A 23,835-nucleotide genomic window follows, 5' to 3' on the forward strand; every position below is an offset into this window, starting at 1 on the left:
CACAGACCGCCAACCATCTACTGCAGGCCGACATCATCCCTGTAACACAAATATACATACTACCAAGTACATGGTTAATGTCACTGCGAACTGCGCCCGAACGAGGAGTCCACAATTATTTGGTGGCCATCGTAAACCAATTAGGGCGATAATACGTACACTCTACACACGTATTTATGTTCCGTATTTCCCTCAGTAAAGCCTAACGCTTATCAGTTTAAAAAACATGTTTTGGAAAAGAAATCCATCGAAAGAAAACAGTACAAACTAAGTATGAAACCTGCCGCCTAAGTAAATTTAAAGTTTCACTTATAACAATGTATGACTGTGAAACAACTGTCGACACAGCACCAGTTCAAGTTGAAGTCTATTTGTTATAGTCTATAGCCCATATTCAAGGTACAATATTGACGAAATATCATAAACTGCACTATCTGGCACTTAATTAAAGCGAGGATCTCCACAAACTAAAATTCACATTGCAACAAAAGTCTGAATAACTACATCTTTGCTACAAGAGTCTGACTAACTACCCGATTGCCACAAGAGTCTGACTACCTACCAGATTGCAACAAGAGTCTGACAAACTACCCGATTGCAACACGAGTCTGACTAACTACCCGATTGCTACACGAGTCCGCGACTACCTACCAGATTGCAACAAGAGTCTGACTAACTACCCGATTGCAACACGAGTCCGCGACTACCTACCAGATTGCAACAAGAGTCTGACAAACTACCCGATTGCAACACGAGTCTGACTAACTACCCGATTGCAACACGAGTCCGCGACTACCTACCAGATTGCAACCAACAAGAGTCTGACTAACTATCCGATTGCAACACGAGTCTGACTAACTACCCGATTGCTACACGAGTCTGACTAACTATCCGATTGCTACACGAGTCCGACTAACTACCCGATTGCTACACGAGTCTGACTAACTATCTGATTGCAACACGAGTCTGACTAACTATCCGATTGCAACACGAGTCTGACTAACTATCCAATTGCAACACGAGTCTGACTAACTATCTGATTGCTACACGAGTCTGACTAACTACCCGATTGTTACACGAGTCCGCGACTACCTACCAGATTGCCACAACAGTCTGACTAACTACCCGATTGCTCCACGAGTCTGACTTACTACATTTACCCGATTGCAACACAACTCTGACTCACTACCCGATTGCTTCACGAATCCGCGACTACCTACTAGGTTGCAACAAGAGTATGACTAACTACCCGATTGCTACACGAGTCCGCGACTACCTACCAGATTACCATAAGAGTCTGACTAACTACCCGATTGCTACACGAGTCTGACTAACTACCCGATTGCCAAACGAGTCTGACTAACTACCCGATTGCTCAACTAGTCTGACTAAAAACCCGATTGCTACACGAGTTAACGACTACCTACAAGATTGCAACAAGAGTGTGACTAACTACCCGATTGCTACACGAGTCTGACTAACTACCCGATTGCCAAACGAGTCTGACTAACTACCCGATTGCCAAACGAGTCTGACTAACTACCCGATTGCTCCACTAGTCTGACTAAAAACCCGATTGCTACACGAGTTAACGACTACCTACAAGATTGCAACAAGAGTGTGACTAACTACCCGATTGCTACACGAGTCTGAATAACTACCCGATTGCAACAAGAGTCTGACTAACTACCCGATTGCTACACGAGTCCGCGACTACCTACCAGATTGCAACAAGAGTCTGACTTACTACCCGATTGCAACACGAGTCTTACTAACTACCCGATTGCTACATGAGTCCGCGAATACCTACTATATTGCAACAAGAGTCTGACTAACTACCCGATTGCAACACGAGTCTGACTAACTATCCGATTGCTACAGGAGTCCACGAATACCTACTATATTGCAACAAGAGTCTGACTAACTACCCGATTGCTACACAAGTCCGCGACTACCTACCAGATTGCAACAAGAGTCTGACTAACTACCCGATTGCTACACAAGTCCGCGACTACCTACCAGATTGCAACAAGAGTCTGACTAACTACCCGATTGCTAAAGGAGTCCGCGACTACCTACCAGATTGCCACAAGAGTCTGACTAACTATCCGATTGCTACACGAAACTGACTAACTTCCCAATTGCTACACGAGTCCGCGACTACCTACTTGATTGCAACAAGAGTCTGACTTACAACCTATTGCTGCACGAGTCGGCGACTACCTACCAGATTCACACAAGAGTCTGACTAACTACCCGATTGCAACACGAGTCTAACTCTCTACCCGATAGCTACACGAGTCTGACTAGCTACAGTTACCCGATTGCAACACAAGTTTGAGTAACTACCCGATTGTTTCACGAGTCCGCGACTAGATACTAAATTGCTACAAGAGTATAACAAACTACCCGATTGCTAAACGAGTCCGCGACTACCTACCAGATTGCCACAAGAGTCTGACTAACTACCCGATTGCTACACGAGTCTGACTAACTACCCGATTGCTACACGAGTCCGCGACTACCTACCAGATTGCCACAAGAGTCTGACTAACTACCCGATTGCTACACGAGTCTGACTAACTACCCGATTGCTACACGAGTCCGCGACTACCTATCTGATTGCAACAAGGGTATGACTTACTACCCGATTGCTACACGAGTCTGACTAACTACACGATTGCTACACGAGTCAGCGACTATCCACCAGGTTGCAAAACAAGGGTATGACTAACTACCCGATTGCTACACGAGTCCGCGAATACATACTAGATTGCAACAAGAGTATGACTAACTACCCGATTGCTACACGAGTATGCGACTACATACCAGATTGCCACAATAGTCTGACTAACTTCCCGATTGCTACATGAGTCTGACTAACTACCCGATTGCAACACGAGTCTGACTAACTACCCGATTTCTACACGAGTCCACGATTACCTACCAGATTGCAACAAGAGTATGACTAACTACCCGATTGCTACACGAGTCTGACTAACTACCCGATTGCTAGACGAGTCCGCGACTACCTACCTGATTGCAACAAGAGTATGATTGCTACACGAGTCCGCGACTACCTACCAGATTGCAACAAGGGTATGACTAACTACCCGATTGCTACACGAGTCCGCGAATACCACTTTTTTTGCAACAAGAGTCTGACTAACTACCCGATTACAACACGAGTCTTACTAACAACCCGATTGCTACATGAGTCCGCGAATACCTACTATATTGCAACAATAGTCTGACTAATTACCCCATTGCAAAACGACTATCCGATTGCTACATGAGTCCGCGTATACCTTCCGTATTGCAACATCAGTCTGACTAACTACCCGATTGCAACACGAGTCTGACTAACAACCCGATTGCTACACGAGTCATCGACTACCTACCAGATTGGAACAAGAGTCTGACTAACTACCCGATTGCTACACGAGTCGGCGACTACCTATCAGATTGCCACAAGAGTCTGCCTAACTACCCGATTGCAACACGAGTCTGACTATCTACCCGATAGCTACACGAGTCTGACTAACTACAGTTACCCGATTGCAACACAAGTCTGACTAACTACCCGATTGCTTCACGAGTCCGCGTCTACCTACTAGATTGCACCAAGAGTATGACCATTTTTCCGATTGCCACAAGAGTCTGACTAACTACCCGATTGCTACACGAGTCTGACTAACTACCCGATTGCAACACGAGTCCGACTAACTACATTTACCCGATTGCAACACAAGTCTGACTAACTACCCGATTGCTTCACGAGTCCGCGACTACCTACTAGATTGCAACAAGAGTATGACTAACTACCCGATTGCTACACGAGTCCGACTAACTACCCGATTGCCACAAAAGTCTGACTAACTACCCAATTGCTACAAGCGTCTGACCAACTACCTCATTGCTACAAGCGACTAACCAACTACCTCATTGCTACAAGCGACTAACCAACTACCTCATTGCTACAAGCGTCTGACCAACTACCTCATTGCTACAAGTGTCTGACCAACTACCTCATTGCTACAAGTGTCTGACCAACTTCCTCATTGCTACAAGTGTCTGACTAACTACCTCATTGCCACAAAAGTCTGACTAACTACCCAATTGCTACAAGCGTCTGACCAACTACCTCATTGCTACAAGCGACTAACCAACTACCTCATTGCTACAAGCGACTAACCAACTACCTCATTGCTACAAGCGTCTGACCAACTTCCTCATTGCTACAAGTGTCTGACCAACTACCTCATTGCTACAAGCGTCTGACCAACTACCCCATTGCTACAAGCGTCTGACCAACTACCACATTGCTACAAGCGTCTGACCAACTACCTCATTGCTACAAGCGACTAACCAACTACCTCATTGCTACAAGCGTCTGACCAACTACCCCATTGCTACAAGCGTCTGACCAACTACCACATTGCTACAAGCGTCTGACCAACTACCTCATTGCTACAAGCGACTAACCAACTACCTCATTGCTACAAGCGTCTGACCAACTTCCTCATTGCCACAAAAGTCTGACTAACTACCCAATTGCTACAAGCGTCTGACCAACTACCTCATTGCTACAAGCGACTAACCAACTACCTCATTGCTACAAGCGACTAACCAACTACCTCATTGCTACAAGCGTCTGACCAACTTCCTCATTGCTACAAGTGTCTGACCAACTACCTCATTGCTACAAGCGTCTGACCAACTACCCCATTGCTACAAGCGTCTGACCAACTACCACATTGCTACAAGCGTCTGACCAACTACCTCATTGCTACAAGCGACTAACCAACTACCTCATTGCTACAAGCGACTGACCAACTACCTCATTCCTACAAGCGACTAACCAACTACCTCATTGCTACAAGCGTCTGACCAACTACCTCATTCCTACAAGCGACTAACCAACTACCTCATTGCTACAAGCGACTGACCAACTACCTCATTCCTTCAAGCGACTGACCAACTACCTCATTGCTACAAGCGTCTGACCAACTACCTCATTCCTACAAGCGACTAATCAACTACCTCATTGCTACAAGCGACTGACCAACTACCTCATTCCTACAAGCGACTGACCAACTACCTCATTGCTACAAGCGACTGACCAACTACCTCATTGCTACAAGCGACTGACCAACTACCACATTGCTACAAGCGTCTGACCAACTTCCTCATTCCTACAAGCGACTGACCAACTACCTCATTGCTACAAGCGTCTGACCAACTACCTCATTGCTACAAGCGACTGACCAACTACCACATTGCTACAAGCGTCTGACCAACTTCCTCATTGCTACAAAAGTCTGACCAACTACCACATTGCTACAAGCGTCTGACCAACTACCTCATTGCTACAAGCGACTGACCAACTACCACATTGCTACAAGCGTCTGACCAACTTCCTCATTGCTACAAGCGTCTGACCAACTTCCTCATTCCTACAAGCGACTGACCAACTACCTCATTGCTACAAGCGTCTGACCAACTACCTCATTGCTACAAGCGACTAACCAACTACCTCATTGCTACAAGCGTCTGACCAACTACCTCATTGCTACAAGCGACTGACCAACTACCACATTGCTACAAGCGTCTGACCAACTACCTCATTGCTACAAGCGACTAACCAACTACCTCATTCCTACAAGCGACTGACCAACTACCTCATTGCTACAAGCGACTGACCAACTACCTCATTGCTACAAGCGACTAACCAACTACCTCATTGCTACAAGCGACTAACCAACTACCTCATTGCTACAAGCGTCTGACCAACTACCTCATTCCTACAAGCGACTGACCAACTTCCTCATTCCTACAAGCGACTGACCAACTACCTCATTCCTACAAGCGTCTGACCAACTTCCTCATTCCTACAAGCGACTGACCAACTTCCTCATTCCTACAAGCGTCTGACCAACTTCCTCATTCCTACAAGCGACTGACCAACTTCCTCATTCCTACAAGCGACTGACCAACTACCTCATTGCTACAAGCGTCTGACCAACTACCTCATTGCTACAAGCGACTGACCAACTACCACATTGCTACAAGCGTCTGACCAACTTCCTCATTGCTACAAGCGTCTGACCAACTTCCTCATTGCTACAAGCGTCTGACCAACTACCCCATTGCTACAAGCGTCTGACCAACTACCACATTGCTACAAGCGTCTGACCAACTACCTCATTCCTACAAGCGACTAATCAACTACCTCATTGCTACAAGCGACTGACCAACTTCCTCATTGCTACAAGCGTCTGACCAACTACCCCATTGCTACAAGCGTCTGACCAACTACCTCATTGCTACAAGCGACTGACCAACTACCACATTGCTACAAGCGTCTGACCAACTTCCTCATTGCTACAAAAGTCTGACCAACTACCACATTGCTACAAGCGTCTGACCAACTACCTCATTGCTACAAGCGACTGACCAACTACCACATTGCTACAAGCGTCTGACCAACTTCCTCATTGCTACAAGCGTCTGACCAACTTCCTCATTCCTACAAGCGTTTGACCAACTACCCCATTGCTACAAGCGTCTGACCAACTACCTCATTGCTACAAGCGTCTGACCAACTTCCTCATTGCTACAAGCGTCTGACCAACTACCTCATTGCTACAAGCGTCTGACCAACTTCCTCATTGCTACAAGCGTCTGACCAACTACCCCATTGCTACAAGCGTCTGACCAACTTCCTCATTGCTACAAGCGTCTGACCAACTTCCTCATTGCTACAAGCGTCTGACCAACTACCTCATTGCTACAAGCGACTGACCAACTACCACATTGCTACAAGCGTCTGACCAACTACCTCATTGCTACAAGCGTCTGACCAACTACCTCATTGCTACAAGCGTCTGACCAACTACCCCATTGCTACAAGCGTCTGACCAACTTCCTCATTGCTACAAGCGTCTGACCAACTTCCTCATTGCTACAAGCGTCTGACCAACTACCTCATTGCTACAAGCGACTGACCAACTACCACATTGCTACAAGCGTCTGACCAACTACCTCATTGCTACAAGTGACTGGCCAACTACCTCATTGCTACAAGCGTCTGACCAACTACCTCATTGCTACAAGCGTCTGACCAACTTCCTCATTGCTACAAGCGTCTGACCAACTACCCCATTGCTACAAGCGTCTGACCAACTTCCTCATTGCTACAAGCGTCTAACCAACTACCCCATTGCTACAAGCGACTGACCAACTACCTCATTCCTACAAGTGACTGGCCAACTACCTCATTGCTACAAGTGACTGGCCAACTACCTCATTGCTACAAGTGTCTGACCAACTACCATATTGCTACAAGTGACTGGCCAACTACCATATTGCTACAAGTGACTGGCCAACTACCTCATTGCTACAAGTGACTGGCCAACTACCTCATTGCTACAAGCGTCTGACCAACTACCCCATTGCTACAAGTGTCTGACCAACTACCTCATTGCTACAAGTGTCTGACCAACTACCCCATTGCTACAAGCGTCTGACCAACTACCACATTGCTACAAGCGTCTGACCAACTACCATATTGCTACAAGTGACTGGCCAACTACCCCATTGCTACAAGTGACTGGCCAACTACCTCATTGCTACAAGTGACTGGCCAACTACCTCATTGCTACAAGTGTCTGACCAACTACCATATTGCTACAAGTGACTGGCCAACTACCCCATTGCTACAAGCGTCTAACCAACTTCCTCATTGCTACAAGCGTCTGACCAACTACCTCATTGCTACAAGTGTCTGACCAACTACCATATTGCTACAAGTGACTGGCCAACTACCCCATTGCTACAAGCGTCTAACCAACTTCCTCATTGCTACAAGCGTCTGACCAACTACCTCATTGCTACAAGCGTCTGACCAACTTCCTCATTGCTACAAGCGTCTGACCAACTACCCCATTGCTACAAGCGTCTGACCAACTTCCTCATTGCTACAAGCGTCTAACCAACTACCCCATTGCTACAAGCGACTGACCAACTTCCTCATTGCTACAAAAGTCTGACCAACTACCACATTGCTACAAGCGTCTGACCAACTACCTCATTGCTACAAGCGACTGACCAACTACCACATTGCTACAAGCGTCTGACCAACTTCCTCATTGCTACAAGCGTCTGACCAACTTCCTCATTCCTACAAGCGTCTGACCAACTACCCCATTGCTACAAGCGTCTGACCAACTACCTCATTGCTACAAGCGTCTGACCAACTTCCTCATTGCTACAAGCGTCTGACCAACTACCTCATTGCTACAAGCGTCTGACCAACTTCCTCATTGCTACAAGCGTCTGACCAACTACCCCATTGCTACAAGCGTCTGACCAACTTCCTCATTGCTACAAGCGTCTGACCAACTTCCTCATTGCTACAAGCGTCTGACCAACTACCTCATTGCTACAAGCGACTGACCAACTACCACATTGCTACAAGCGTCTGACCAACTACCTCATTGCTACAAGCGTCTGACCAACTACCTCATTGCTACAAGCGTCTGACCAACTACCCCATTGCTACAAGCGTCTGACCAACTTCCTCATTGCTACAAGCGTCTGACCAACTACCTCATTGCTACAAGCGTCTGACCAACTACCTCATTGCTACAAGCGACTGACCAACTACCACATTGCTACAAGCGTCTGACCAACTACCTCATTGCTACAAGTGACTGGCCAACTACCTCATTGCTACAAGCGTCTGACCAACTACCTCATTGCTACAAGCGTCTGACCAACTTCCTCATTGCTACAAGCGTCTGACCAACTACCCCATTGCTACAAGCGTCTGACCAACTTCCTCATTGCTACAAGCGTCTAACCAACTACCCCATTGCTACAAGCGACTGACCAACTACCTCATTCCTACAAGTGACTGGCCAACTACCTCATTGCTACAAGTGACTGGCCAACTACCTCATTGCTACAAGTGTCTGACCAACTACCATATTGCTACAAGTGACTGGCCAACTACCATATTGCTACAAGTGTCTGACCAACTACCATATTGCTACAAGTGTCTGACCAACTACCATATTGCTACAAGTGACTGGCCAACTACCTCATTGCTACAAGTGTCTGACCAACTACCATATTGCTACAAGTGACTGGCCAACTACCCCATTGCTACAAGTGACTGGCCAACTACCCCATTGCTACAAGTGACTGGCCAACTACCTCATTGCTACAAGTGTCTGACCAACTACCATATTGCTACAAGTGACTGGCCAACTACCATATTGCTACAAGTGTCTAACCAACTACCCCATTGCTACAAGCGTCTGACCAACTTCCTCATTGCTACAAGTGTCTGACCAACTACCCCATTGCTACAAGCGTCTGACCAACTTCCTCATTGCTACAAGCGTCTGACCAACTACCCCATTGCTACAAGCGTCTGACCAACTACCTCATTGCTACAAGCGACTGACCAACTACCATATTGCTACAAGTGTCTAACCAACTACCCCATTGCTACAAGCGTCTGACCAACTACCCCATTGCTACAAGCGTCTGACCAACTACCCCATTGCTACAAGCGACTGACCAACTACCATATTGCTACAAGTGTCTAACCAACTACCCCATTGCTACAAGCGTCTGACCAACTACCCCATTGCTACAAGCGTCTAACCAACTTCCTCATTGCTACAAGCGTCTGACCAACTACCTCATTGCTACAAGTGTCTGACCAACTACCATATTGCTACAAGTGACTGGCCAACTACCCCATTGCTACAAGCGTCTAACCAACTTCCTCATTGCTACAAGCGTCTAACCAACTTCCTCATTGCTACAAGCGTCTGACCAACTACCTCATTGCTACAAGCGTCTGACCAACTTCCTCATTGCTACAAGCGTCTGACCAACTACCCCATTGCTACAAGCGTCTAACCAACTACCCCATTGCTACAAGCGACTGACCAACTACCTCATTCCTACAAGTGACTGGCCAACTACCTCATTGCTACAAGTGACTGGCCAACTACCTCATTGCTACAAGTGTCTGACCAACTACCATATTGCTACAAGTGACTGGCCAACTACCATATTGCTACAAGTGACTGGCCAACTACCTCATTGCTACAAGCGTCTAACCAACTACCTCATTGCTACAAGTGTCTGACCAACTACCTCATTGCTACAAGTGACTGGCCAACTACCATATTGCTACAAGTGTCTGACCAACTACCATATTGCTACAAGTGTCTGACCAACTACCATATTGCTACAAGTGACTGACCAACTACCTCATTGCTACAAGTGACTGGCCAACTACCATATTGCTACAAGTGTCTGACCAACTACCATATTGCTACAAGTGTCTGACCAACTACCTCATTGCTACAAGTGACTGGCCAACTACCTCATTGCTACAAGTGACTGGCCAACTACCTCATTGCTACAAGTGTCTGACCAACTACCTCATTGCTACAAGTGACTGGCCAACTACCATATTGCTACAAGTGTCTGACCAACTACCATATTGCTACAAGTGTCTGACCAACTACCATATTGCTACAAGTGACTGACCAACTACCTCATTGCTACAAGTGACTGGCCAACTACCATATTGCTACAAGTGTCTGACCAACTACCATATTGCTACAAGTGTCTGACCAACTACCTCATTGCTACAAGTGACTGGCCAACTTCCTCATTGCTACAAGTGACTGGCCAACTACCTCATTGCTACAAGCGTCTGACCAACTACCTCATTGCTACAAGTGACTGGCCAACTACCTCATTGCTACAAGCGTCTGACCAACTACCTCATTGCTACAAGTGACTGGCCAACTACCTCATTCCTACAAGTGACTGACCAACTACCATATTGCTACAAGTGTCTGACCAACTACCACATTGCTACAAGCGTCTGACCAACTACCTCATTGCTACAAGTGTCTGACCAACTACCATATTGCTACAAGTGACTGGCCAACTACCCCATTGCTACAAGCGTCTGACCAACTACCTCATTGCTATCATTGAACAAAAAGTTTTCCCTAAGCAGTAGGGATATTTAATATCGCTGTTTTTTTTCAATTATCAAACTTCAGCAATTAACCTTATTTCAAATCATTTGGCTTTTGGATTAATATTAAGCAATAAGGACATTTCCTTGTTGAATAACAGTACGCTAGATAAAAACATTAATGTTATCATGGTCCTGAAAGAAAATGAACGTTATATTCGTTTTCCGTTGGTACGGTTCGACAATATACTATCTAACTCAAACTTTAAGAAGACACCACTCCTGATCAGTCACTCCACTGACATGTCTTTGATTGATTTACCTATCCATCAGTGTTTCAATATTGTAATGAAACTCCTAAAGGAGACTGGCTTATTCAATTTCGTTCTTACCGTACAAAAGGGTCCAACATATTTAGCTGTTTGTGTTACCCAACATATCATAATGGTTTTTAAACGATTGAATTATTGATAGATTACTGCTTTGATTGATTTACTGAAAACGGAAATGTTTGAATAACAATTGAATAATAAAACACATGGTATAAGGGAAGATAAAATTGAATGAAACCCCCTGGACAATTGTTGAAACAACAGAAATACCATTTTACACCCTTAGACAACCATTAGATATGGCATCACGCAACATGCATAACTACATCGTCGGCAAGTTGAATTCTTCGAAGTTGAATGTCAATAAAACTCTTCGAAATTATCATTTCGCGGGCATTCAACGGAGTCTTCATTATGATTAAAAATCAGCACATATTAACCTTTCCAATGACACAGCTTTGCACGAAGATTTTGAGTTTGGGCAAAATAAAATGCTTTAAAGGGCTAAAAATGTCGAAATTTTAATGTGTTCGGTTTCCTTGAAGTTAATTGCATCCCAATTGTTTGTGACATTTCTTTTGCTCAGAAAAATTAATTACTAGGAAGTTTTTTAATCTACGCTCGCTGTACAGAATCCGAACAAATTGATAGTCATTAATACTCCAATTAATGAATAATGTTATGTTCTGTTCTATTTGATGATTGTGGCATTGTGTATCGCATAAGGAGTACATTCTTGAAAAAAATGGCTTCTCAAACTTGTGTTAAGGTAATCGGCCAATGATTAAAGAAGCAGTAGAAAAGTAATTTTCATTTGGACTAGAGCTTTATTTTCGAGCATGTTCATTTAGAATTCTGGATTAAGTTTAACTGTTTCAAGACGGAACGTCATTATTCCGAAATGCCAAGTTCAGCTTTTAAATGGGTACATAAATGAGACTCCATAGTGTAACAGACTTGCAAACGCCCTACTTGTTTGCCACGAATTCGTTGTACAGGCCATACAGGTTCTTGTTTCAGTTCACGTATATTTTTAAAAGAAAAAGGCTTTCTTATATTATGAAGAAAATAAATTAAAAAAACTCTGAGTAGAATCTCTTTTGTTTATGTTTTCTCAGGTTCCCCACAAAACCATTTGCCAGATGTTTTAGAACCTCACTATGCAGTGCATGTTCATTTCAACACCGCGAAGCTGCATACTTATGTTGTTCAGTGAAATCATTCTTTAAATAGTGTAAGCATGTAATTGAACGTTTTATTAAAATCCCTTGTTCAGCAGGAGGTGGTGTGCATGTGGCAAAAACAATTCCATGGGCGCTCTAGGGCAGCCTTAAGTCGGCCCTAAGGTGCCCGTACAGTGGCCTTGCGGTATGTGGCACACCCTGCATGGTAACGCAAGGCCAATGCCCAGATTCCGTACCGTACGCTGGCCGCACGCCATTCGTACAACCCCTGCAGCAAACTGTGCCGTGCGTGGAGCAAGAATAATTGCGGCTACCTTGCGTCTACTTTGGTATTTGTCAAAATCCTATGGCCGCCGCAGCTACTCTGACATTTGTGACTGATACAGTATGTGGCAGTGGGAATGCGGTGGCCTATAATTGCTATTGGCTGTATATATTTTAGACCTTACGGCCGCTGCGGCAAATGTGACTTAGGCATAATCAAACTGATGGGATGTATAGTTTGTACTTTCGAAGAATCACACTTCAAATCGAAACCCGATCGTAACTACTCGGCCATCTCCGGCAAGCTTCGGAATAGATATACGAAAATGTGATGAGGCCGCCGGCGAATAACTCAATTATCATTGCGCTAAGTAAATCCATTTGATAACGTAAACAATGCTTTATACTTCGTGACAAAAACACTTTAAGAACCGGTATCATGTCACTATATCTCCTCCCTAACGCACTAAAGATGTCCCAAGAAGGCTGAAAAAAACATCCAACACGTTTTCAAAAGGGACGCCGCCATGAGAGTTAATCAAAGCATGGCTATTACGACTACTTTCCATCTTTATAGGTTTTGAAGCTGACTGGTCTGTGATTTTTGTTTTGTTTACATTTTCACCGCATTTTTGTACTCCCGGAAAAAAAATCACGGTCACTTTTTTTAATACACCGTGGTTACGTTCAACCATTTCTTTTATAAGAACCGTAACCTTTCTTCTAACGTATTTCAATGTTCAGTACACAAGTGGAACTTTCTTCCCATTATATCGCATGTAAATTGTTTAATTGACTAAAGAGAATATATAGGAAATTGTTTAAGTGTTACATAGCCTATTATTTCCGCGGTCAATCTGTTCGATAATGGCCGAGGTGTTCCGATTGACCAAACAGAGACTATTCTCCTTGTGCCTTCTGTTAATTGAACTAATTGATCAGTTGCAGACTGTATGAATGCATCACAACCTTTACATATTATTTCATTATGTGAACTGTATTATCTTTAATGGACAAATGACTCTTTTTTGAATTAGAAAACGTACTATACCTGAAGAGGTTTCGAAGTCGAGTTTTCTTGAACAAAATGAACACTGAAAATGACCGTAATTGATGTTGAGATAACACGTAGTCCAATCATTTTACATTTGTATAAACGTCTATTGTATATAAGCCTAATGCTTTCTATTCGTGTGTTTTTTGTTACGATTGAAGGATGCAATGCCTGTTATCATGTGAACTATTAAGATATTTTATTAGTGTTCATGTGGTGCCTGCGTGTAAATAATCTTCCGGATAACTGTTTTAATTTCTTTTCAGATATTAATAGTTTCATTATATTGAAAATATACGTAGACATCATTTCTTTACATTCTTTCATATTTTTCTGCAATTAAACAATTTACTTTTCGTATGTTTTTTTAAATCGCAGAACGTTATTTCTAAATGCCAGACACTGAATAGATGCATGGTTTCTGACATATTCTATGTTACAAAATTTGCCTCAAAATGTTTGAAATTAAATGTTTGATCCTGCTGAGTTAAGTATTTGGCATGTTATGTGTTTGTCTGGTAGTTGTACGACTTTATATGAACGCTGTTTATTTTTATACTCTCATTAAGATCGAACAAAATAACTTATAGAACGGTGTTTTATAATAGATCAGTAAAAAATTTAGAACTATCAGAAAAAGCATGTCTGTGTTCCGTGTCTATTACATTCAGAATAATTTTCAGGGCTTTGTGAAAACACAAAAGAGACTGAACTGGAGCTATGCTTTGAACAAATTTCGGCAAGAAAAGTGCTGCCTATATTGGCTGACGAAACAATAAAACAATTCGAAATTTTAATTTACGTTGACAATACATTTAAAAAGAACTCCATACTTACATGAAGGCACAACTCAAAAGCTAAAAATAGTTAACTGTCAAATCCTGAATATTTCACATCATAAAAAGCAATAAAGAACATACAGCTTTAAGGACACTTGCGGGTATTTACATGCTATTAATTAATCGAAAGAGAAACCTGTTTTGGTGGTGGAAGTGCATTACATTATATATTCTGTTGATCCCGATGAATACATTTTAACTATCGTGGTTTGAGATATATGAACAAAAAATCGTTTTCTTATAATTCTTTCAAAATTTTATTTAATAACACGATATCAATATACTTTCCAGAACTAGATTGAATCCCGCAAGTGACCTTGAACTGCAACAGCAGCATACGGCTAAGGTATTTTTTTCCATTTAAGATTATGTCACATAGTCCCTTATGACATCAATTTAGAATATGCAATAATACGCCAACATCAACAACTTAAGGTGTACACGCAATTATGCGCTTTTTATGTTATTAAAACAGATTAGAAGGATATGTTACTTAACTGATACACTTATGAAACTGATATTGTCCATGGTTTTAACAAATTTAAAAAAAGTCATTATAGTCAAAACTTATTTTATAATGTAATTTAAAGGAAGAGTGGTACTATATGTATAACAAATACTGTAAAATGGGAACTTAATAAAAAAAAATCATTTTAAAGTCATAGGAACGGTACCTTTGTCTAGTTGTTCCCGGTACGATGAGCAATCCAAATCGTTGCTAGCACGTCAATGTCCCTATCTCCCGCCGCGACACAGCAGATAACAGTTCTCACCAATACTAACGGATAGCTGTTCGTCCTCGCGGTCTATAAATCAGAACCGATGACGGATCGGACGGATATGCGACGTATTTTCTATAAAATATTACCGATCATTAGTCGGAATTCCTATATTTTTCTTACGTCTATTTAGGATACCATTTGCTTGTCAATGGTTCGTTGTCAACATGCATCTGTGCAGGGTCTGTCAAAAAGATAAATACTGCATTTAAGACGTTCTTTTTTGCCGTAAATGGACAGTTTTCACTCATAGACACCATTGAACCGTTTAATTTACAGCAAATCCGGCTGGGTAACATACTAAGAAGGATATAAAAGTGCCAATAAATGTATCACCTTCGGTGTTAGATACACAGCTTCATATATTTTTTATATCAATGGAAGAAATACAGATAAACATAATTCTGTCAAAAATAAGTAAATCACATGGTAAGGATTTACTATGGTTATAAGAATAACCACCAGATTGTTGTCCAAGTTTTGAAAAGACTATTAAATCTTATTCTAGAAACGAGTGATTTCCAGGCTCACTCTCGTGGTGAACGTATTATATATACTTCACATCTATCAATCTGCTCGTAAACAAAATCCGAGTAACTCTACAGAAGAGTAATTTATCAAAGTAAGATACAAGATTTCCGCTGATATAATGCGTGACCCTAAGAACACAAGGCCGGATGATCATGTTATTTTTTTGAGATTCCGAAGCGAGTTTAAAATTGTTTGCTTACAAAGTAGGGTTAAGAAATACATGACAAAACCAGGTGGCCGCTTCTTTATACTTTACTTACAGAAAACGTTTGATTAACCGATGAAGGTGATAGCGTGGTGATCGAATATTATCAAATACTTAGTACTCGTGGATTAATGAGAACGTCGGCGGCAAAGTGCTACTTCCGTTTTCACATTTTCGCCTTCCGGTACGCATGCGCAAAATTGTATAAGACAAATCAAACCCATATAAAGAATGACCATCGGAATATTTCAAGTGTTGTCTGTAGGAATGGTGAACCTTTACGTCACTACGCGGAACAAAATAATACTGTGTCCGTATATAAATACGCGGGTTTATTTACCGTGATGTCATTAAGAGGCCACAGATAGACTTTTGTTAATAAAAACATGGTTCTTCGGGGATGCAACCAACTTGTATTGTATAATTGTTCAAAAGTATCAACTTAAGGAGTAATTATTTAAAAATATTATTTTTTTTGCAAATTTATTGTTTTGATCGTTTTTCTAAAAGCACATTAAACACGATATGAATAAGAGTTCATGATGACAATGATTTTATAAATGTTATATACCTTCCATACATTTACATTCATTCATTCATTCATACAAACGAATATATTAATTTGTATTGACCATGCACAGAACAGTCTTTATAAATAATAAATTATTCAAATCAATTTCAACATAAACAGTTATAGCCGACCCAAATCATAACTACAATTACATTAAAAATAAACCAATATATCTCCAAATAAATAATAAATAAAACACACACTTCAATTCTCGATTTATGAATGTACATGAAGCATCTATATTTTAAAAAGCGCATTTTCGCCACATCTGTCCCATACTTTCTTCAATCCTCAAAAACACCCAAAACGTACAAAAGACTAATTGATGACGATGATTGCTATATGAACTAATGTAATGATACCTAAACATCTTCAATGGCTATGTGAAGCGCGAACACAAATTCAAATAACGAGGTTTATTCCAGAAGGTACCATCCCCATAATTTATACCACTTGGTAGCTAATGGTATTACCCCAGGCAAACTAGATTGATTACTTCAAGTTTCAGTGGGTCCCTACAACGGGAATTCCGTATAAAAAATAAAAACAACCACATTTAGCATTACGACATTCAGCAGAAAGCACACGAAGGACCCTCTGGTTAATGGGGCTCACTAATCAGATCTTGTTAATGTAGCTAAGGATTTATGTTCCTGTAGAAAGACAGCCAGCGCCGAGGCCAAACCCATAGCCTGATGTCCCGTAATGCTTGGAATAGCATCCTGTAAGTAAAATTTAAATGTTATAGCCATGATTGTTGTAGGTCAGTAAACTTTCATTTGGATAGTCATTTTCAATACATCTATTGAATTTCAAGGTCACAGCTGATTGATAAAACTCTTGTTAAGGGTATCAACGTTGTTAATGTCCACATTGTTAACTTATGCTTCATAGATCCACTTGTGATCTCCAGTATTTGTTATATGATACGAGACAACAGTTTAAGTGGCTCTTGTTTAGTTTGAATATAGGATCACATCATAAACAAAATCAACTTTAAAAGTTAACAAAAATCGCGGTAATCACGTTGTTAACAAAATTGTGAACAATCTGCCAAATGTTTTTACCTATCTGATAATGATTACATGATCTGAAAATATGATAAGGGTTCAAAATGGTTATACGTGATTGAATTGTTGAGCTCGCTATATCAGTACTAAATGACCAAAGTTCTGACATAAACGTACATCCTGGATTATAATAAGGTTGTCCTGACCTTTACAGTAGATTTCCTTCTCGTGCTTGTTCATCGTGGTGGCTTCAAGTCTCTTGTGGCACAGCTTGCACGAGCAGCACGTCTTATGCCAGGCCTGCAAGAGATATAATGTAATGTCTCTGTTTTTATAATACAATTTAAACTACAAGGACAAACACACATACTCCAAACGTGTTTAATAGGCCAAGGTCAGAATACATCGAAAACCGCACTGGACAGAAACAACCCTGACACATTCTAAACAACGTGTATCAATTTCGTTAAATTAAAGTAAGCACCAACAAAAAATGATAAAACTGGCCACCTGTAATAGGATCTTTTACCACTATATTAAGTGATATCACTTCTAACGATATACAAAACAATTTATCTTCATTTTCTGTTATTTACTATCTGATAGACGGTGTAAGTTGAATGTAGTCGTTTATAGTAAAACGATTATTTATATCTCTTTATATAGCTTGATTGATGACCGTACCTCAGTATTATTGTGTAGTTAATGGTAAAAACGATTATTTATATTTCTTGATTAATGACCGTACCTAAGTATTATATGTCCAGTAGATGCATTTTATTGAATTAAATGTCTGTATGAAATAGGCCAACCTTGTATGGCTCGTTACTTACTTTTGGCTTCTCAACTGAGTTTGTTCATGCAGTTTAACTCAAAGAAACTGTAATAGTTTCGGCTTTACATGCATACATACTATGATGAGAGTTACCGGGACAGGCCAACTATTCATACTGAGGTATCCTACTAGGCTCATGTGTAAAGGGACTCACTCATCTTTTGACCCATTTCTTCACACCTACATATTATACTTATTTTAACCGTTGATACGGAAATTGCAGAACACAACACCAAATTATCTATAAAAACATTGTTTTAGCAAACCAACGCCGGTAAAGTCAAGAAACACATATAGATAACTGACAACAAATACGCTCGCCCACAAGGAGTCTTACATAAACTGAGGGATAATTTCACCTTAAGTCTTTTGTGTTAAAGTGTTACTAATGCTATTCAAATCATGGACTTTAAAGACAATTTTTGAGCATATGTCAGCTCTAATTGTTAACAATCCTAAATTGCCACACTTTATTTTGTTATAAAAAGTGCATTTTACCAAACATGAGCGAGTCCCTTTTTAATGGCATACATATCAAAAGTGACACTCCAAACTCCAAAAAGTGACAAACAACACAAATCACACAAAACAAGTCACACTCTACATACATTTCCATAATTCGATTTACAATATATGTTGGGATTCTCGCCTTGGAACGGTCAGTAAAGAAAGAGCAACCATCTAGGTATGAACCGCTTATTGGAACCAATGCCCTGGCATTATAAGGTTATAAAGGGCAAACAATACGCATTCAACAGCTATTTAGCGAATTACGTACATCTGCCATGCCGTTGACTCTCTCCATTTCGTAGACGGTGCGTCCGCACCTCCCACAGGCATTCGGTCCGCCGTACGAACCTCCGACGTGGGCCTCCTGGGGACGGCTCCTGTGGTAGAATTATTAAACTTGAAATGGAAAAGAAGTTTATTTTAAACGTTGTAAAGTTACAATTTTATAGATTAAATGATGTAATAAAATGCCAGTACAAAAACCATTGTAACTACTAGTATGTACTTGTAATGACTAATTGATTTTGGTACGTTTAATGCTAATATTAAATGACGTTAAGGTCGTTTTTAATATCAAAAATTAAACTCAGTTTTAATGGCGTTAGTTTAGTATGTGAGCAGGAATCTAATGCTCCTACAGTTACAAATTATACGCCAATATCTAAACAAGTGTTCAATAAACAAAGACTAACTTACTGCATATCGGTTTCCGTATTGCCGAACTGTTCGCCGGTCTCGGTGCTGAGGGCGCCCGCACCACCTCCAAACCCGTACCCCTTGGGCCCGAATTTCTTGCCATGGCAACCCTTGCAGAAGATCATCCCCTCGTGCTCCGCGCAAGTTGTGCTGTCCAACAACTTGTTACACAACCCTGAAGTCAATATATGTATTGCCTTAGTGTAACATTGGCAGTGCAGATGTGGTAACCCAAATATTTATTTATTAAAGGAAAAATTACTACCGAGAACATAATTTTACCTTGTTGTATGCAGTCATGTATATGTCTGATAAGTCTTGTGATCATATTATCTGGGGATTTTGTGTTAAATACAATGAAATGAACTAAACTGTATAGTGCTGTTCTTCGTGTAATTGTTGTCGTTAAGAATTTTTCATTTGTCGTTATGTTTTCGTTCAATACAACTAGAGCTAGTGTTTTCCTCTCTAATGAAAGTGTTTCGCTGTATTTAGTTTTTACTAAAACCCTTGCCAATTCTTATGTTTTTGACCGATTTTCCACCATTTCTTAGATAATACAAGGTATTTGGCATTTATTTCCCAATCCGTGCCTAGGTAGTTGTTTGTTGATGCAACAAAAACAGGTTACCATTTCCGCGTCAGTCTAACGCACTCGTCAAACCTGATAGAAACAGCAAGAAATTGTCTAAATTCACACATTCCTCTCATTTGTTATTGGCAACAACAGACAGCGATAAACACAGTGTGTGCGTGCGTGCGTGTGTGCGTGCGTGCGTGCGTGCGTGCGTGTGTTTTGCAACAATGCCAAAATCCTTTTAATCAAGATTCAATCTATTAACTGAAAACTCATGAAAACTTCATAATTCAGGATGTATACTTAGTTATAGACGTATGAAAGATAAATGTATTGGCAACACTAATACAGCTGAGTGTTTTAGAGAATTATCAACTACTCGAAATTTGCTATGGACCATCTTAATCTAATTACATTATTTATCCTAATGAAGGATTCTTTTTAGAAATTATGGGACTATTGATAATGGTACATAGATATTTTGCTTTCTTGCAAAGAAGCTCGATACAGAATTGGAGGATTATTACCAGAAATCCTGTCATATGTTGTATAATTCAGAAAAACCTGAAGAATGATAAAAAGGGTTTCCTTTATTTTCAGTAGCATTTAGGTTATACATGTATTGTGTGTTTTCGATATATTTAAAGAGTAAATTTTGACGTCTGCTCAACTTATACTTATGTTTCTGACAAACGAATTATTTTGTCCAAAAAATATCTTTTATAAAGAATAAAAATAAAATTGCAGGTGCTCACTAGCAAAGTGTATGTTGTATGACAATGAGAATAACATTAAAGGTAAAAAAGATGAACCTATTCATTTTTATAATACCATGGGAACTACAGGGACAAGCCCAGTAGAACACATTTAACAAATACCCTGTTTAGAGGCGCGAGCTAATGTCTATAATAAATTCTTAACATTCAGCAAATTACCAATGGTTGCCGCGGAAGATTATATTTCTTGTAAGAGCCGAAATATTTCAAAGAGTGATGCGTCAATCCGGCTGCTATCGTATACTCCTCATTCCTAACATGTTACTCACTGGTAAACAAGAAATACCTATTGAAAGGATGCTTCAGATAGCAGTACAGGTAAATAATCTATATCTACAAGAGATCGCCACTGTACGCATTATCTGAAATCAACGATTTCACCATACATAACATGTATATACACTTAGTCTGAACTTGATAATTTGCTTCAATTTTCGAATATTAAAATCGTTTTTTTTTTCCAGGAAACTTTGTAATGCTTAAAAAGAGATGTTTTCAACGTATTTAGGGTTAGTTCCCACAGATGAGGGGCCACTCACTAGTTATTACAATTTCTTAGCGGGTAAAGTGAGTAGATGGGCCCACGATGAACATGACTCTTCATACGAAATGTCTGCGGGGATGCTGAACACTTTATCCGAAATGAGTATGTATGGGAAACATGTGTTCTCTTTAAACGAAGTTGCTGATGTTTGTATTTGCGTTGAGCATTCCTCAAACAATTTAGATGGTACGACCAAGCATAGTTTATCAAGGGCTGTTTATTACATATATGGCGATGGTTTGATACTCCTATTTTTAATTTGATATACTCAATTTTAAAAGTTCTGATACAATTTAAAGGAATTTATCTTTATGACAAGAATAATAATTTATTATTTCTATTTTGTTAGATCTAGTCTATGTTATAATTTTGACTAAATGGAATAAAATACTAATTTAAGCTTATTACACATAAGATAATCGAGAAGTTGAGGCTTGCTCATGTCTTTCATTAAATATATCATTGTTAATTATTTACTAGCTTGATGAGGTTTCTTTTTTATTATCTAATTATATATATCCAAGCGCCCACTTACCGCACTTGAAGCAGAACTTGTGCCATTTCTTCCCGCCAGCTAGACGCTCCTCGGCGGCGTACACCGCCTTGCCGCACAGCGGACACTTGGCCTGTTCCGGGGGCTTGAACGGCATACTGACTGACCACTTCCGGATATAGGACACAAACTCAACCCCACTGTGAGGGAGAATATTCGTTCAGGTTAAAGGCAACGGCGATGTAAAATGTATAATTTCAGTCAAAGTATAATCATCTTTTCTTGTAATAGTGGTTTTAAGGAATGTGTTGATATTTGCGTACACGGCAATAATGTTTTTATTTGAAATATGATCATTTTTAAATAATAATAATAATAATAATAATAATAATAATAATAATAATAATAATAATAATAATAATAAAAGTAATAATAAACAACAACAACAACAACAACAATAATAATAATAATAATAATAATAATAATAATAATAATAATAATAATAACAACAACAACAGCAACAACAACAATCACAGTAAAAATTAGTCTTAATAAATTAAATGGATACCTTTCGAGCACAGAAATTATATTAGCTTCCTTCCAAAATGTTTATTCTTTGCACACGAACCCTGTTCTGGATCTCGCCTCAGCTTCAGCAGGATTTTTTTATTTGAAACTTTTGCACACGTTCCCAGGTAAACTTTCCTCCTGTTGTGGTAGGCTATTGATATGCCGTAACCTTTAATTTCTCTGGCAACTGAAGGATCAAATGTTGACTATAATTGGATGGGGTAGGGATGAATTTACATACTCCGACCGTGGTGAACCCGCTAGAACATCAATTTGATTAATTGCCCTATAAAAGTACATTCTTCATCATGTTGTTTTACTTAAAACTGAAGTCTGTACTAAAGTTTACAACACCAAAAACAAATCATTGATGTAAACATTGAAAACGCTCACTCGAAAAAATATCCTTCGGAAAACAGGTGCAAAAATATAATTATATACAATAGGGGTTACTCGTACTGCGTTTTGATTCGGGAGGTTGTATTCGACTCGAGTGGAACATTGCAGAATCGGATTTTACAAGGCGCGAGCCGAGTGAAATCAAAATCTGCAAAAATTCACGAGAGTCGAATATGACATTCCGGGTCAAAACGCAGTATTAATAACCCTTTTCGTATATACATTACTGGTTAGATCACTTAAAAGCCACATGTTTTCATAATAAATATCATTTTAACGACGCACTATTTTGTTTCATGACGTCATTTTAACCCCGCGCAACGATACCTGTTATGACGTGACGTCACAAGAGTGGAATACGGTCGTATTGCACTGGAGTTGAATACGGACTACCGTATTTTGCGATATGTATTGCGTGTGAAATTTTGATGGGTATATAATAACATATAATATTAGTATTTTCGGTTTCATTGAGACTGTTCTTTGCTGGCTTTGGTATGTCCAACACTGTCAACTCCTGAAGCACGGGCAAGAGGTTTTCCTATTTAAAAAAAAAAACTATTCAGTAATATGATCAGAAAATAACTAAATATTGTTTTCGAGGAATCCCCCCCCCCCTCGCGCACATACACGCACTAGAAAATAGTGA

At 40.4% G+C, this 23,835-nt stretch overlaps 1 protein-coding gene across 1 annotated transcript; it reads right to left on the reverse strand.

Moving 5' to 3' along the window:
* Positions 1-16,671: 16,671 nt before the first annotated feature.
* On the reverse strand, positions 16,672-22,941 carry LOC128230014 (cysteine and glycine-rich protein 1-like). Its single transcript, XM_052941992.1, has 6 exons — positions 22,786-22,941; positions 22,260-22,417; positions 19,828-20,002; positions 19,400-19,508; positions 17,993-18,086; positions 16,672-17,498 (listed from the first exon to the last, which is right to left on the reverse strand). Exons 2-6 carry the CDS (start codon positions 22,372-22,374, stop codon positions 17,422-17,424), a joined length of 570 nt encoding a protein of 189 aa, XP_052797952.1. The 5' UTR covers positions 22,375-22,417; positions 22,786-22,941; the 3' UTR covers positions 16,672-17,421.
* Between the last annotated feature and the right edge of the window lie 894 nt (positions 22,942-23,835).

Source organism: Mya arenaria, chromosome 4 (assembly GCF_026914265.1).
Source record: "Mya arenaria isolate MELC-2E11 chromosome 4, ASM2691426v1".
NCBI lineage: Eukaryota > Metazoa > Mollusca > Bivalvia > Myida > Myidae > Mya > Mya arenaria.

Bases quoted from the DNA above. Each gene is read 5' to 3' on its own strand.
- LOC128230014 (XM_052941992.1), bottom strand. From the start codon at position 22,374: ATGCCGTTCAAGCCCCCGGAACAGGCCAAGTGTCCGCTGTGCGGCAAG. The intron at 19,509-19,827 runs GTAAGTTAGTCT...ATTCTACCACAG, and splicing joins AATACGGAAACCGATATGCA to GAGCCGTCCCCAGGAGGCCC. The intron at 18,087-19,399 runs GTACGTAATTCG...TATCTCTTGCAG, and splicing joins GAGTCAACGGCATGGCAGAT to GCCTGGCATAAGACGTGCTG.